The following is a 14,427-nucleotide window of genomic DNA, read 5'->3' on the forward strand; positions in this document are numbered from 1 at the left end:
AAGGTTCGCAGTATGGAAAGTATGTGAATTGGGCCTTGCCTATGTTGGCCCCTAACCCCATTGACACCCTTTCTGTATATCTTTGCGGTTGGGCCAGGGCGGGGTAAGCCTAGGAGTACAAGCTCATATTGTTGAAAATATTTTTGGGTTTGGACAGTGTTGGCCATCTGGGGCCTCACTGAGGTAGGAAGAAGGGATGCTACTGCATACACTACTGCACATAGACTGAATGGGTGGCGTGACTGAGTACCTGCACAGAATGACTGCGTACCTGCACAGAATGACTGAGTACCTGCACAGAATGCCTGAGTACCTGCACACAATGACTGCATACCTGCACAGAATGACTGCGTACCTGCACAGAATGACTGCGTACCTGCACAGAATGACTGTGTACCTGCACAGAATGACTGCGCACCTGCAAAGAACGACTGCATACCTGCACAGAATGACTGTGTACCTGCACAGAATGACTGCGCCCCTGCACAGAATGACTGCGTACCTGCACAGAATGACTGCCTACCTGCACAGAATGACTGCGTACCTGCACAGAATGACTGCGTACCTGCACAGAATGACTGCGTACCTGCACAGAATGACTGTGTACCTGCACAGAATGACTGTGTACCTGCACAGAATGACTGTGTACCTGCACAGAATGACTGCCTACCTGCACAGAATGACTGCCTACCTGCACAGAATGACTGCGTACCTGCACAGAATGACTGCCTACCTGCACAGAATGACTACGTACCTGCACAGAATGACTGCGTACCTGCACAGAATGACTGCGTACCTGCACAGAATGACTGCATCCCTGTACAGAATGACTGCGTACCTGCACAGAATGTCTGCGTACCTGCACAGAATAACTGCGTACCTGCACAGAATGACTGAGTACCTGCACAGAATGACTGCGTACCTGCACAGAATGACTGCCTACCTGCACAGAATGACTGCCTACCTGCACAGAATGACTGCGTACCTGCACAGAATGACTGCGTACCTGCACAGAATGACTGCATACCTGCACAGAATGACTGTGTACCTGCACAGAATGACTGTGTACCTGCACAGAATGACTGCCTACCTGCACAGAATGACTGCGTACCTGCACAGAATGACTACGTACCTGCACAGAATGACTGGCTACCTGCACAGAATGACTGCGTACCTGCACAGAATGACTACGTACCTGCACAGAATGACTGCGTACCTGCACAGAATGACTGCCTACCTGCACAGAATGACTGCCTACCTGCACAGAATGACTGCGTACCTGCACAGAATGACTGCGTACCTGCACAGAATGACTGCGTACCTGCACAGAATGACTGCACCCCTGTACAGAATGACTGTGTACCTGCACAGAATGTCTGCGTACCTGCACAGAATAACTGCGTACCTGCACAGAATGACTGAGTACCTGCACAGAATGACTGCCTACCTGCACAGAATGACTGAGTACCTGCACAGAATGACTGAGTACCTGCACAGAATGACTGCGTATGTGCACAGAATGACTGCGTACCTGCACAGAATGACTGCCTACCTGTACAGAATGACTGCGTACCTGCACAGAATGTCTGCGTACCTGCACAGAATAACTGCGTACCTGCACAGAATGACTGAGTACCTGCACAGAATGACTGCGTACCTGCACAGAATGACTGCGTACCTGCACAGAATGACTGCTACCTGCACAGAATGACTGCGTACCTGCACAGAATGACTGCGTACCTGCACAGAATGACTGCGTACCTGCACAGAATGACTGCGTACCTGCACAGAATGACTGCTACCTGCACAGAATGACTGCGTACCTGCACAGAATGACTGCGTACCTGCACAGAATGACTGCTACCTGCACAGAATGACTGCGTACCTGCACAGAATGACTGCGTACCTGCACAGAATGACTGCTACCTGCCCAGAATGACTGCCTACCTGCCCAGAATGACTACGTACCTGCACAGAATGACTGCCTACCTGCACAGAATGACTGCGTACCTGCACAGAATGACTGCCTACCTGCCCAGAATGACTACGTACCTGCACAGAATGACTGCCTACCTGCACAAAATGACTGCGTACCTGCACAGAATGACTGCGTACCTGCACAGAATGACTGTGTACCTGCACAGAATGACTGTGTACCTGCACAGAATGACTGCTACCTGCACAGAATGACTGCGTACCTGTACAGAATGACTGCCTACCTGCACAGAATGACTGCCTACCTGCACAGAATGACTGCTGTTTACATGGGACTGCCAGTCGGTGGGGCTGAACGTACATGTTTGTTGCTCTGGCCTGATCCCTTTGGCTTAGACACACACATAGTTTGGAAAGTAATACAAAAGGGCGAATGAGTCACCAGCTAATGAGCTGGCAGCGTGCCCGTCCCTGCTCCGTGCTCCCCCTTGGCACACGGCTTCTCAGTGCTGGAGCCCGACCCGGCCCACAGGGGGGGTGTGGACCGTGAGGGAGAGAATTGAAAGCTCGGCAAGTGAGGACTATGTTGTGCCTGTCTGACATCGGGTCTCCCTTCTTCTCCCCTTACAGGATATCCAACAAGGAACTATCCGAGCTCATCGACCGGCTCCAGAAGAATGCCGACCAGGTGGAGCGCAACGTGGTGGACACCGACTCCAAGCTGCAGAAGGTACGGCATTGCACGTACCGATCCTATAGACCGGTGGTCTCCAGACTGTGGACCTGAAAATGCTGCAAAAACTACGACTGGCATGCTGGGAGTTGTAGTTTTGGAGGCCCGCACTTTGCAGACACCAGCAGGAACCAACCTTAGGGTCTATTCAGACGTACTGCATTCTGCTGCAGATTTTCTGCTGCAGATTTCAATGTAAACTGAACACAGCTTGAAATCCTGTGCATCAAATCTGCGCAGAATACTGTACGTGTGAATAGACCCTTAGACTGTATGGACAACCTGTGGTTAGGACTACACGGCGACTTTGGTTGCGTGACACGAAGATCATAACGCTGCACTGTAGCCCTTGCCTTAGAGAAGAGGTCTCCAAGCTGTGGACCTCCAGATGTTGCAAAACTACATCTCCCAGCATACCCGGACAGCCGTTGGCTGTCCGGGCATGCTGGGAGTTGTAGTTTTGCAAAAATCTTCGCCCTACCTTCAGCTGGGTACCTTCAGTTGGTGCACATTAAACAGATGTCGCCCATAGAAAGTCCTGAAGTAGGCTGAAACTGGCTGTCTGGGCATGCTGGGAATTGTAGTTCTGCAACATCTAGAGATCCACATTTTTGGAGACCTGTGGACATGTAAGATGCCCATAAAGGTGCCCAGGCTTTTTGGAAGAGCCACTTCCATCCTCTGATTTGAGGGGGCGCTCTCTCTGCCCCCACACTTTTGTATAGGTGGCATTGTTTTTATAGGACATTCTATATGGCATCTGTTATGCTGGGAGTTGTAGTTTTGCAACATCTAGAGGTTCACAGTTTAGCCTTAAAGCAGTGGTCTTCTAAACTGCGGACCTCCAGATGTTGCACAACTACAACTCCCAGCATGCCTGGACAGCCAACTGCTGTCTGGGCATGCTGGGAATTGTAGTTTTGCAACATCTGGAGGTCTACAGTTTGGAGACCACCGTTGCTATAAAGTAACTGTGCCCTCATAGAAGGCTGTGGACATGGAAGATGCCCATAAAGGTGCCCAAAGTTTGGGGGAGCCACTTCCATCCTTGATTTAAGGAGGCGCAGGAGTTGTAGTTTTTGCAACATCTGGAGGGCCACAGTTTAGCCACTTCCATAAAGTGCAAAACTACCATTACCAGCATGCCCAGACTTCTGATCGCGGTTAGTCACCCGCGTAGTGCGACATGGCGATGTTTGTCTGTGCCACCCATCTTACCATGTAGCCTTAGCCTAAATTGTGGGCACCCTGCCAGTGACCGCTCTCTCCCTATCGCTATCGATCTGCAACCTTATAAAGTCACCGTATTTCTATCGAGACAAAACAGAGTTAATATCTGCCTAAAATAGCGCCACCCCAGTGCTCAGGTTTTATGTGGTATTACAACAAGGCTCCATTCATTTCAATGGAACTGGGCTGCAATACCGCACACAACCTGAGGACAGAGGTGGCGCTGTTTTTACAACCCCCTTGTCCAAATTTTTCCAAATTCTGAAATGTTTTTCTCTTCACCTGTTAAAGTTAATTGCGGCAATTTCCCTGTAATCCCAGGAAAGCTCAGGTGCCAATGACTATATATATATATATATATATATATATATATATATATATATATATATATATCTGTATCTCTGACAGCAGGGTGGTGCTATACTACTGTCTAGTTCAGTGTTTTCCAAACAGTGTGTCTCCAGCTGTTGCAAAACTACAACTCCCAGCATGCCCGGACAGCCAGGGCATGCTGGGAGTTGCAGTTTTGCAACAGCTGGAGACACACTGTTTGGAAAACACTGGTCTAGTTTGTAAGGAAAAAAAACAAAACCTGCATAATTTTGAAAGCAGCTTTGGGTGTGACTAGAGTAAAAAAATATGTAAAAATCGATGCCAAAAACAGTTTAAAAAAAGCGTAGCGTAAAAAAGGGGAATATAAGCGATAAGCGCCGTCCGCTGTTCGTAAATCACTAGTTATGGCTTTTTCGTAAGGAAATGTAGCAGGAAACAGCCGGGAAGTCAAATGGACACACATCACAAGGCCGGTGTTTACACAGGACATGTTTTGTAGCCAAGGGTAACATTTTTCCTTTACGTGCATTCTCACATAACATCTCTAGGGGGCACTGTTTTTCCCCCCCCCCCCTGTTGCATTAGGCTGTGTTCCATTAAAAATCCATAGTAATGGCACCACTAGGTGGTAACAGTGGGTACTGCAGTTTAAATTATTTTTCTTTTTAAATAGTTTTTAATGATTTATTTGAATGAATTATTTATTTATTAATTATTTATTAGGACCCCGGTGTTAATTTATTTTAATTAATTGTTTATTTATTTAATAATTATTCAGTTCATTATTAGGACCCAGTTTTACAATGTTTGGACAGTCACTGAGTGGCGATAGTGGGTATTGCAGTAGAATTTTTTTTATTATTATTTATTTTAATTAATTCAATTAATTATTTAATAATTTCATTATTTATTAGGACCCAGTGTTAATTGAAATAAATAAATTAATTGTTTATTTATTTAATAATTATTCAGTTAATTATTAGGACCCAGTGTTACAATGTTTGGACAGTCACCGAGTGGTGAAAGTGGGTACTGCAGTTGAATTTTTTTATTTTTTTATTATGTATTTTAATTAAATTAATTATTTATTTAAAAATGATTTTGTTATTTATTAGGACCCTGTGTTAATTTAATGAATTATTTCTCCATCTAATATTTATTCAGTTATTTATTAGGACCCAGTGTTACAATGTTTGGACAGTCACTGAGTGGTGATAGTGGGTACTGCAGTTGAATTATTTTTTTTTATGATGTATTTTAATTAAATTAATTATTTATTTAAAATTTTTTTCGTTATTTATTAGGACCCTGTGTTAATTTAATTTAATTAATTGTTTATTTATTTAATAATTATTCAATTATTTATTAGGACCCAGTGTTACAATGTTTGGACAGTCACTGAGTGGTGATAGTGGGTACTGCAGTTGAATTATAATTTTTTTTTTTAATTCTGTACTTTAATTAAATTAATAATTTATTTAAAAATTATTTTGTTATTTATTAGGACCCAGTGTTAATTTAATTTTATTAATTGTTTATTTATTTAATAATTATTCAATTATTTATTAGGACCCAGTGTTACAATGTTTGAACAGTCATTGAGTGGTGATAATGGGTACTGCAGTAAAAATGTTTTATTATTATTATTATTTATTTTAATTAATAAAATGTATTTATTAATTGTTTATTTATTTATTCAAGAGTTATTTCATTATTTATTAGGACCCAGTGTTTACAATGTTTCTGGACATTCACCAAGTGGTGATAGTGGGTACTGCAGTTTAAATATATATATATATTTTTCTTATTATTATTTTTTATTTTATTATTATTTAATTAATTATTTATTTAAATATTTTTTAAGGACCCAGTGTTATAATGTTTGGACATACACTATTAACCCTTTTTTTTCCCACAGGATGTGGAGAAGATTCTCGCCCAGCAGCCTGTGATGTACAAAGAGTCCACGGACAACATCATGTCCGAGACGGAAAAAATCTTAGTGGTCCTGGAGACGGACGCCGTTATGGCCCGCCATATGAATCACCCACAGGCCGACATGATACAAGAGGAGTGAGTGGCGGTGTATTTTATTACCGAGGCGGGAATCCCTAAATAAAGAGATTAATAATTGCTCCAGCTGTTGCAAAACTACAACTCCCAGCATGCCCGGACAGCCGTTGGCTGTCCGGGCATGCTGGGAGTTGTAGTTTTGCAACAGCTGAAGGCGCCCTGGTTGGGAAGCGCCACTATATAGGCTCTGCCCCCCCCCCCCCTCCTTGTCGCCTCTCGTCCGGATCTGTTCCCATGTTTTGTCATTTACGAGGCTCAGGCCCGACTGAAATAGCCGCTCGGTGATACTGGATCCCTGACAGGTGGTCAGAGCAGCGCCCGGCACATTCCTCCGAGGGGCGTCACAGTGCGGATCATCTGTTTACGAGCCCCGAGGAGGATCCCTGGGGTTAGGGAAGGGTTAAATAATATTATTGAGAAGATTTTGTCTCAGGAAAGTGTGGGAACATGGATCAATGCGAGGGCCAAGGGTTGTTACTATCCCGGCAGGTCCGGTCCAAGAATTATACTATGTTACTATCATGAACCAGGTCCAGTATAATACTATGTTACTATCCCGACCCTGTATAATACTATGTTACTATCCCGACCCTGTGTAATACTATGTTACCATCCCGACCCTGTATAATACTATGTTACCATCCCGACCCTGTATAATACTATGTTACCATCCCGACCCTGTATAATACTATGTTACCATCCCGACCCTGTATAATACTATGTTACTATCCCGACCCTGTATAATACTATGTTACTATCATGAACCAGGTCCAGTATAATACTATGTTACTATCCCGACCCTGTATAATACTATGTTACTATCCCGACCCTGTGTAATACTATGTTACTATCCCGACCCTGTATAATACTATGTTACTCTCCCGACCCTGTATAATACTATGTTACTATCCCGACCCTGTATAATACTATGTTACTCTCCCGACCCTGTATAATACTATGTTACTATCATGAACCAGGTCCAGTATAATACTATGTTACTATCCCGACCCTGTATAATACTATGTTACTATCCCGACCCTGTATAATACTATGTTACTATCATGAACCAGGTCCAGTATAATACTATGTTACTATCCCGACCCTGTATAATACTATGTTACTATCCCGACCCTGTATAATACTATGTTACTATCCCGACCCTGTATAATACTATGTTACTATCCCGACCCAGTATAATACTATGTTACTATCCCGACCCTGTATAATACTATGTTACTATCCCGACCCTGTATGATACTATGTTACTATCCCGACCCTGTATAATACTATGTTACTATCCCGACCCTGTGTAATATTATGTTACTATCCCGACCCTGTATAATACTATGTTACCATCCCGACCCTGTATGATACTATGTTACTATCCCGACCCTGTATAATACTATGTTACTATCCCGACCCTTTATAATACCATGTTACCATCCCGACCCTGTATGATACTATGTTACTATCCCGACCCTGTATAATACCATGTTACTATCCCGACCCTGTGTAATATTATGTTACTATCCCGACCCTGTATAATACTATGTTACTATCCCGACCCTGTGTAATATTATGTTACTATCCCGACCCTGTATAATACTATGTTACTATCCCGACCCTGTATAATACTATGTTACTATCCCGACCCTGTATGATACTATGTTACTATCCCGACCCTGTATAATACTATGTTACTATCCCGACCCTGTGTAATACTATGTTACTATCCCGACCCTGTATGATACTATGTTACCATCCCGACCCTGTATAATACTATGTTACTCTCCCGACCCTGTATAATACTATGTTACTATCCCGACCCTGTATAATACTATGTTACTATCCCGACCCTGTATAATACTATGTTACTATACCGACCCTGTATGATACTATGTTACTATACCGACCCTGTATAATACTATGTTACTATCCCGACCCTGTATAATACTATGTTACTATCCCGACCCTGTATAATACTATGTTACTATCCCGACCCTGTATAATACTATGTTACTCTCCCGACCCTGTATAATACTATGTTACTATCCCGACCCTGTATGATACTATGTTACTATCCCGACCCTGTATAATACTATGTTACTATACCGACCCTGTATGATACTATGTTACCATCCCGGCCCTGTATAATACTATGTTACCATCCCGACCCTGTGTAATACTATGTTACTATCCCGACCCTGTATAATACTATGTTACTATCCCGACCCTGTATAATACTATGTTACTCTCCCGACCCTGTATAATACTATGTTACTATCCCGACCCTGTATGATACTATGTTACTATCCCGACCCTGTATAATACTATGTTACTATACCGACCCTGTATGATACTATGTTACCATCCCGGCCCTGTATAATACTATGTTACCATCCCGACCCTGTGTAATACTATGTTACTATCCTGACCCTGTATAATACTATGTTACTATCCCGACCCTGTATGATACTATGTTACCATCCCGACCCTGTATAATACTATGTTACTATCCCGACCCTGTATAATACTATGTTACTATCCCGACCCTGTATAATACTATGTTACTATCCCGACCCTGTATAATACTATGTTACTATCCCGACCCTGTATAATACTATGTTACTATCCCGACCCTGTATAATACTATGTTACTATCCCGACCCTGTATAATACTATGTTACCATCCCGACCCTGTATAATACTATGTTACTATCCCGACCCTGTATAATACTATGTTACTATCCCGACCCTGTATAATACTATGTTACTATCCCGACCCTGTATAATACTATGTTACTATCCCGACCCTGTATAATACTATGTTACTATCCCGACCCAGTATAATACTATGTTACTATCCCGACCCAGTATAATACTATGTTACTATCCCGACCCTGTATAATACTATGTTACTATCCCGACCCTGTATAATACTATGTTACTATCCCGACCCTGTATAATACTATGTTACTATCCCGACCCTGTATAATACTATGTTACTATACCGACCCTGTATAATACTATGTTACTATCCCGACCCTGTATGATACTATGTTACCATGCCGACCCTGTATAATACTATGTTACTATCCCGACCCTGTATAATACTATGTTACTATCCCGACCCAGTATAATACTATGTTACTATACCGACCCTGTATAATACTATGTTACTATCCCGACCCTGTATGATACTATGTTACCATCCCGACCCTGTATAATACTATGTTACTATCCCGACCCTGTATAATACTATGTTACTATCCCGACCCTGTATAATACTATGTTACTATCCCGACCCTGTATAATACTATGTTACTATCCCGACCCTGTATAATACTATGTTACTATCCCGACCCTGTATAATACTATGTTACTATCCCGACCCTGTATAATACTATCTTACCATCCCGACCCTGTATAATACTATGTTACTATCCCGACCCTGTATAATACTATGTTACTATCCCGACCCAGTATAATACTATGTTACTATCCCGACCCTGTATAATACTATGTTACTATCCCGACCCTGTATAATACTATGTTACTATCCCGACCCAGTATAATACTATGTTACTATCCCGACCCAGTATAATACTATGTTACTATCCCGACCCTGTATAATACTATGTTACTATCCCGACCCTGTATAATACTATGTTACTATCCCGACCCTGTATAATACTATGTTACTATCCCGACCCTGTATAATACTATGTTACTATCCCGACCCAGTATAATACTATGTTACTATCCCGACCCTGTATAATACTATGTTACTATCCCGACCCTGTATAATACTATGTTACCATCCCGACCCTGTATAATACTATGTTACCATCCCGACCCTGTATAATACCATGTTACCATCCCGACCCTGTATAATACTATGTTACCATCCCGACCCAGTATAATACTATGTTACTATCCCGACCCAGTATAATACTATGTTACTATCATGAACCAGGTCCAGTATAATACTATGTTACTATCATGAACCAGGTCCAGTATAATACTATGTTACTATCCCGACCCTGTATAATACTATGTTACTATCCCGACCCTGTATAATACTATGTTACTCTCCCGACCCTGTATAATACTATGTTACTATCCCGACCCTGTATAATACTATGTTACTATCCCGACCCAGTATAATACTATGTTACTATCCCGACCCAGTATAATACTATGTTACCATCCCAACCCTGTATAATACTATGTTACTATCCCGACCCTGTATAATACTATGTTACTATCCCGACCCTGTATAATACTATGTTACTATCATGAACCAGGTCCAGTATAATACTATGTTACTATCCCGACCCTGTATAATACTATGTTACTCTCCCGACCCTGTATAATACTATGTTACTATCCCGACCCTGTATAATACTATGTTACTATCATGAACCAGGTCCAGTATAATACTATGTTACTATCCCGACCCTGTATAATACTATGTTACTCTCCCGACCCTGTATAATACTATGTTACTATCCCGACCCTGTATAATACTATGTTACTATCCCGACCCTGTATAATACTATGTTACTCTCCCGACCCTGTATAATACTATGTTACTATCCCGACCCTGTATAATACTATGTTACCATCCCGACCCTGTATAATACTATGTTACTATCCCGACCCTGTATAATACTATGTTACTATCCCGACCCTGTATAATACCATGTTACCATCCCGACCCTGTATAATACCATGTTACCATCCCGGCCCTGTATAATACTATGTTACCATCCCGACCCTGTGTAATACTATGTTACTATCCCGACCCTGTATAATACTATGTTACTCTCCCGACCCTGTATAATACTATGTTACTATCCCGACCCTGTATAATACTATGTTACTATCCCGACCCTGTATAATACTATGTTACTATCCCGACCCTGTGTAATACCATGTTACCATCCCGACCCTGTATAATACTATGTTACCATCCCGACCCTGTATGATACTATGTTACTATACCGACCCTGTATAATACTATGTTACTATCCCGACCCTGTATGATACTATGTTACTATCCCGACCCTGTATAATACTATGTTACTATCCCGACCCTGTATAATACTATGTTACTATCCCGACCCTGTGTAATACTATGTTACCATCCCGACCCAGTATAATACTATGTTACTCTCCCGACCCTGTATAATACTATGTTACTATCCCGACCCTGTATAATACTATGTTACTATCCCGACCCTGTATAATACTATGTTACTATCCCGACCCTGTATGATACTATGTTACTATCCCGACCCTGTATAATACCATGTTACCATCCCGACCCTGTATAATACTATGTTACCATCCCGGCCCTGTATAATACTATGTTACCATCCCGACCCTGTGTAATACTATGTTACTATCCCGACCCTGTGTAATACTATGTTACTATCCCGACCCTGTATAATACTATGTTACCATCCCGACCCTGTATAATACTATGTTACCATCCCGACCCTGTGTAATACTATGTTACCATCCCGACCCTGTATAATACTATGTTACTATCCTGACCCTGTATAATACTATGTTACTATCCCGACCCTGTATAATACTATGTTACTCTCCCGACCCTGTATAATACTATGTTACTATCCCGACCCTGTATAATACTATGTTACTATCCCGACCCTGTATAATACTATGTTACTATCCCGACCCTGTATAATACTATGTTACTATCCCGACCCTGTATAATACTATGTTACTCTCCCGACCCTGTATAATACTATGTTACTCTCCCGACCCTGTATAATACTATGTTACCATCCCGACCCTGTATAATACTATGTTACCATCCCGACCCTGTATAATACTATGTTACTATCCCGACCCTGTATAATACTATGTTACTATCCCGACCCTGTATAATACTATGTTACTATCCCGACCCTGTATAATACTATGTTACTATCCCGACCCTGTATGATACTATGTTACTATCCCGACCCTGTATAATACTATGTTACTATCCCGACCCTGTATAATACTATGTTACTATCCCGACCCTGTATAATACTATGTTACTATCCCGACCCTGTATAATACTATGTTACTCTCCCGACCCTGTATAATACTATGTTACCATCCCGACCCTGTATAATACTATGTTACCATCCCGACCCTGTATAATACTATGTTACTATCCCGACCCTGTATAATACTATGTTACTATCCCGACCCTGTATAATACTATGTTACTATCCCGACCCTGTATAATACTATGTTACTATCCCGACCCAGTATAATACTATGTTACTATCCCGACCCTGTATAATACTATGTTACTATCCCGGCCAAGGTCCAGTATTAGTAACAGTGCTGTAAAATATTTGGACACTGCACAGGTTCAAATGCAATAATCCCAAATCAATAAGATCTGACAGATTTCAGGATGTTATGAAATGTATGTACCGCTCCACTGTGAGGGCAGAGAACCTGATATATATGTAATCTATGGCGGATTATCAGGTCCAGTCTTCAGGGACTGTTCAGTGCTCTCTGTGATCCTGTACTCTGGTGATATCCGTGTATATGATTTGGTCATATTGACGTCCAGGTTGATGCCGCTGATCGCCGCTTATCTTCTATTTTCCAGCATCCGGCAGCTTAAGGAACGTCTGATCAGCCAGAGGAAGAAACACGACCAGATCTACAATCAGAAGGTCGCAATACTGGACGCCCCAAAGGTCAACTGGGGGAAAGTCATCGATGATAAGATGGTAAGTGACCGTACTAGAAGAGCAGGGTAATCTGTACAGAATAATACACTACATAAACATTTCTATATCACCCGCGTCTTCAGGACCAGCTGAACAGCGCCACATTCGCCACCGATCTGCCCAACTTAGAGAACCAGATAATGGAGCACAACATGTTCCACAATGAGGTGAAGGCCCTCGGAGATCACGTCAACAAGGACACAGACAAGGTGAGCGACACTCCGCAATATCCCTGGAAAATGTGCAGTATACTATGGTAACAGTCACTAATACTACCACCCCCATCATCTCATGTGATCTTCACCTTCATCCCCAGGAGTACATCAGCGGCCTACAAGTGAAATACCAAAAACTCTTGGTAAGAAATCTTTATCTGGTGTGGACAGTCATGTGACTTGTCTGATGTTATAAGGTTATTCAAGGTCTCCACTCCGCTTTCCTCCGCAGTCCGCCTCCCAGAAACGGCAGCGGGATCTGAGCACCCTGCAGGATTATATGCAGCGCTGCACCAACGAGCTCTACTGGCTGGATCAACAAGAGAAGGAACGCATGGAGTATGACTGGAGCGACCGCAACAACGACTACATCAGCCGCAGGAGACAGTATGAGGTAAGTACCTGGAGCCAGGGACTCTTATAATAATACACTGCCTATGTCCATACTCCACAGCACTACATTAATACACCTCTACACCTACCTTAGTACTGCATTACTCCTCTACACTCCACCTACCTTAGTACTGCTCTACATCCCACTTATTTCATTACTACTTTATTACCTACCTACTTCATTACTCCTCTACACCCCACCTACCTCAATACTCCTCTACACCCCACCTACCTCAACACTCCTCTATACCCCACCTACCTCAATACTCCTCTATACCCCACCTACCTCTATACTCCTCTACACCCCACCTACCTCAATACTCCTCTACACCCCACCTACCTCTATACTCCTCTACACCCCACCTACCTCAATACTCCTCTACACCCCACCTACCTCAACACTCCTCTATACCCCACCTACCTCAATACTCCTCTACACCCCACCTACCTCAACACTCCTCTATACCCCACCTACCTCAATACTCCTCTATACCCCACCTACCTCTATACTCCTCTACACCCCATCTACCTCAACACTCCTCTATACCCCACCTACCTCAATACTCCTCTACACCCCACCTACCTCAATACTCCTCTACACCCCACCTACCTCAACACTCCTCTATACCCCACCTACCTCAATACTCCTCTATACCCCACCTACCTCAATACTCCTCTACACCCCACCTAAATACTCCCCTACACTCCTCCTACCTCAATATTCCTCTATGCCTCACCTACTTTA

At 42.6% G+C, this 14,427-nt stretch overlaps 2 protein-coding genes across 3 annotated transcripts in view; one reads left to right on the plus strand and one right to left on the minus strand.

Moving 5' to 3' along the window:
• LOC130285555 (syntaxin-binding protein 4-like) overlaps positions 1–2,303 on the minus strand; it is a 186,675-nt gene extending 184,372 nt beyond the window's left edge. The window contains exon 1 of the mRNA XM_056537108.1: positions 2,241–2,303. The gene's annotated coding sequence lies outside the window, so the exon portion shown is untranslated. The remainder of the gene's footprint in view (positions 1–2,240) is intronic.
• The window catches only part of PPL (periplakin), a 96,512-nt gene that overhangs the window by 67,375 nt on the left and 14,710 nt on the right, over positions 1–14,427 (plus strand). For both annotated transcript variants that reach the window (XM_056537099.1, XM_056537098.1), the window contains exons 2-7: positions 2,566–2,665; positions 6,150–6,304; positions 12,951–13,074; positions 13,158–13,283; positions 13,391–13,432; positions 13,522–13,683. In XM_056537099.1, coding sequence (XP_056393074.1) covers positions 2,566–2,665; positions 6,150–6,304; positions 12,951–13,074; positions 13,158–13,283; positions 13,391–13,432; positions 13,522–13,683 — 709 coding nt within the window. The remainder of the gene's footprint in view (positions 1–2,565; positions 2,666–6,149; positions 6,305–12,950; positions 13,075–13,157; positions 13,284–13,390; positions 13,433–13,521; positions 13,684–14,427) is intronic.

This window comes from Hyla sarda, chromosome 8 (genome assembly GCF_029499605.1).
Source record: "Hyla sarda isolate aHylSar1 chromosome 8, aHylSar1.hap1, whole genome shotgun sequence".
NCBI classification, from domain to species: Eukaryota; Metazoa; Chordata; class Amphibia; order Anura; family Hylidae; genus Hyla; species Hyla sarda.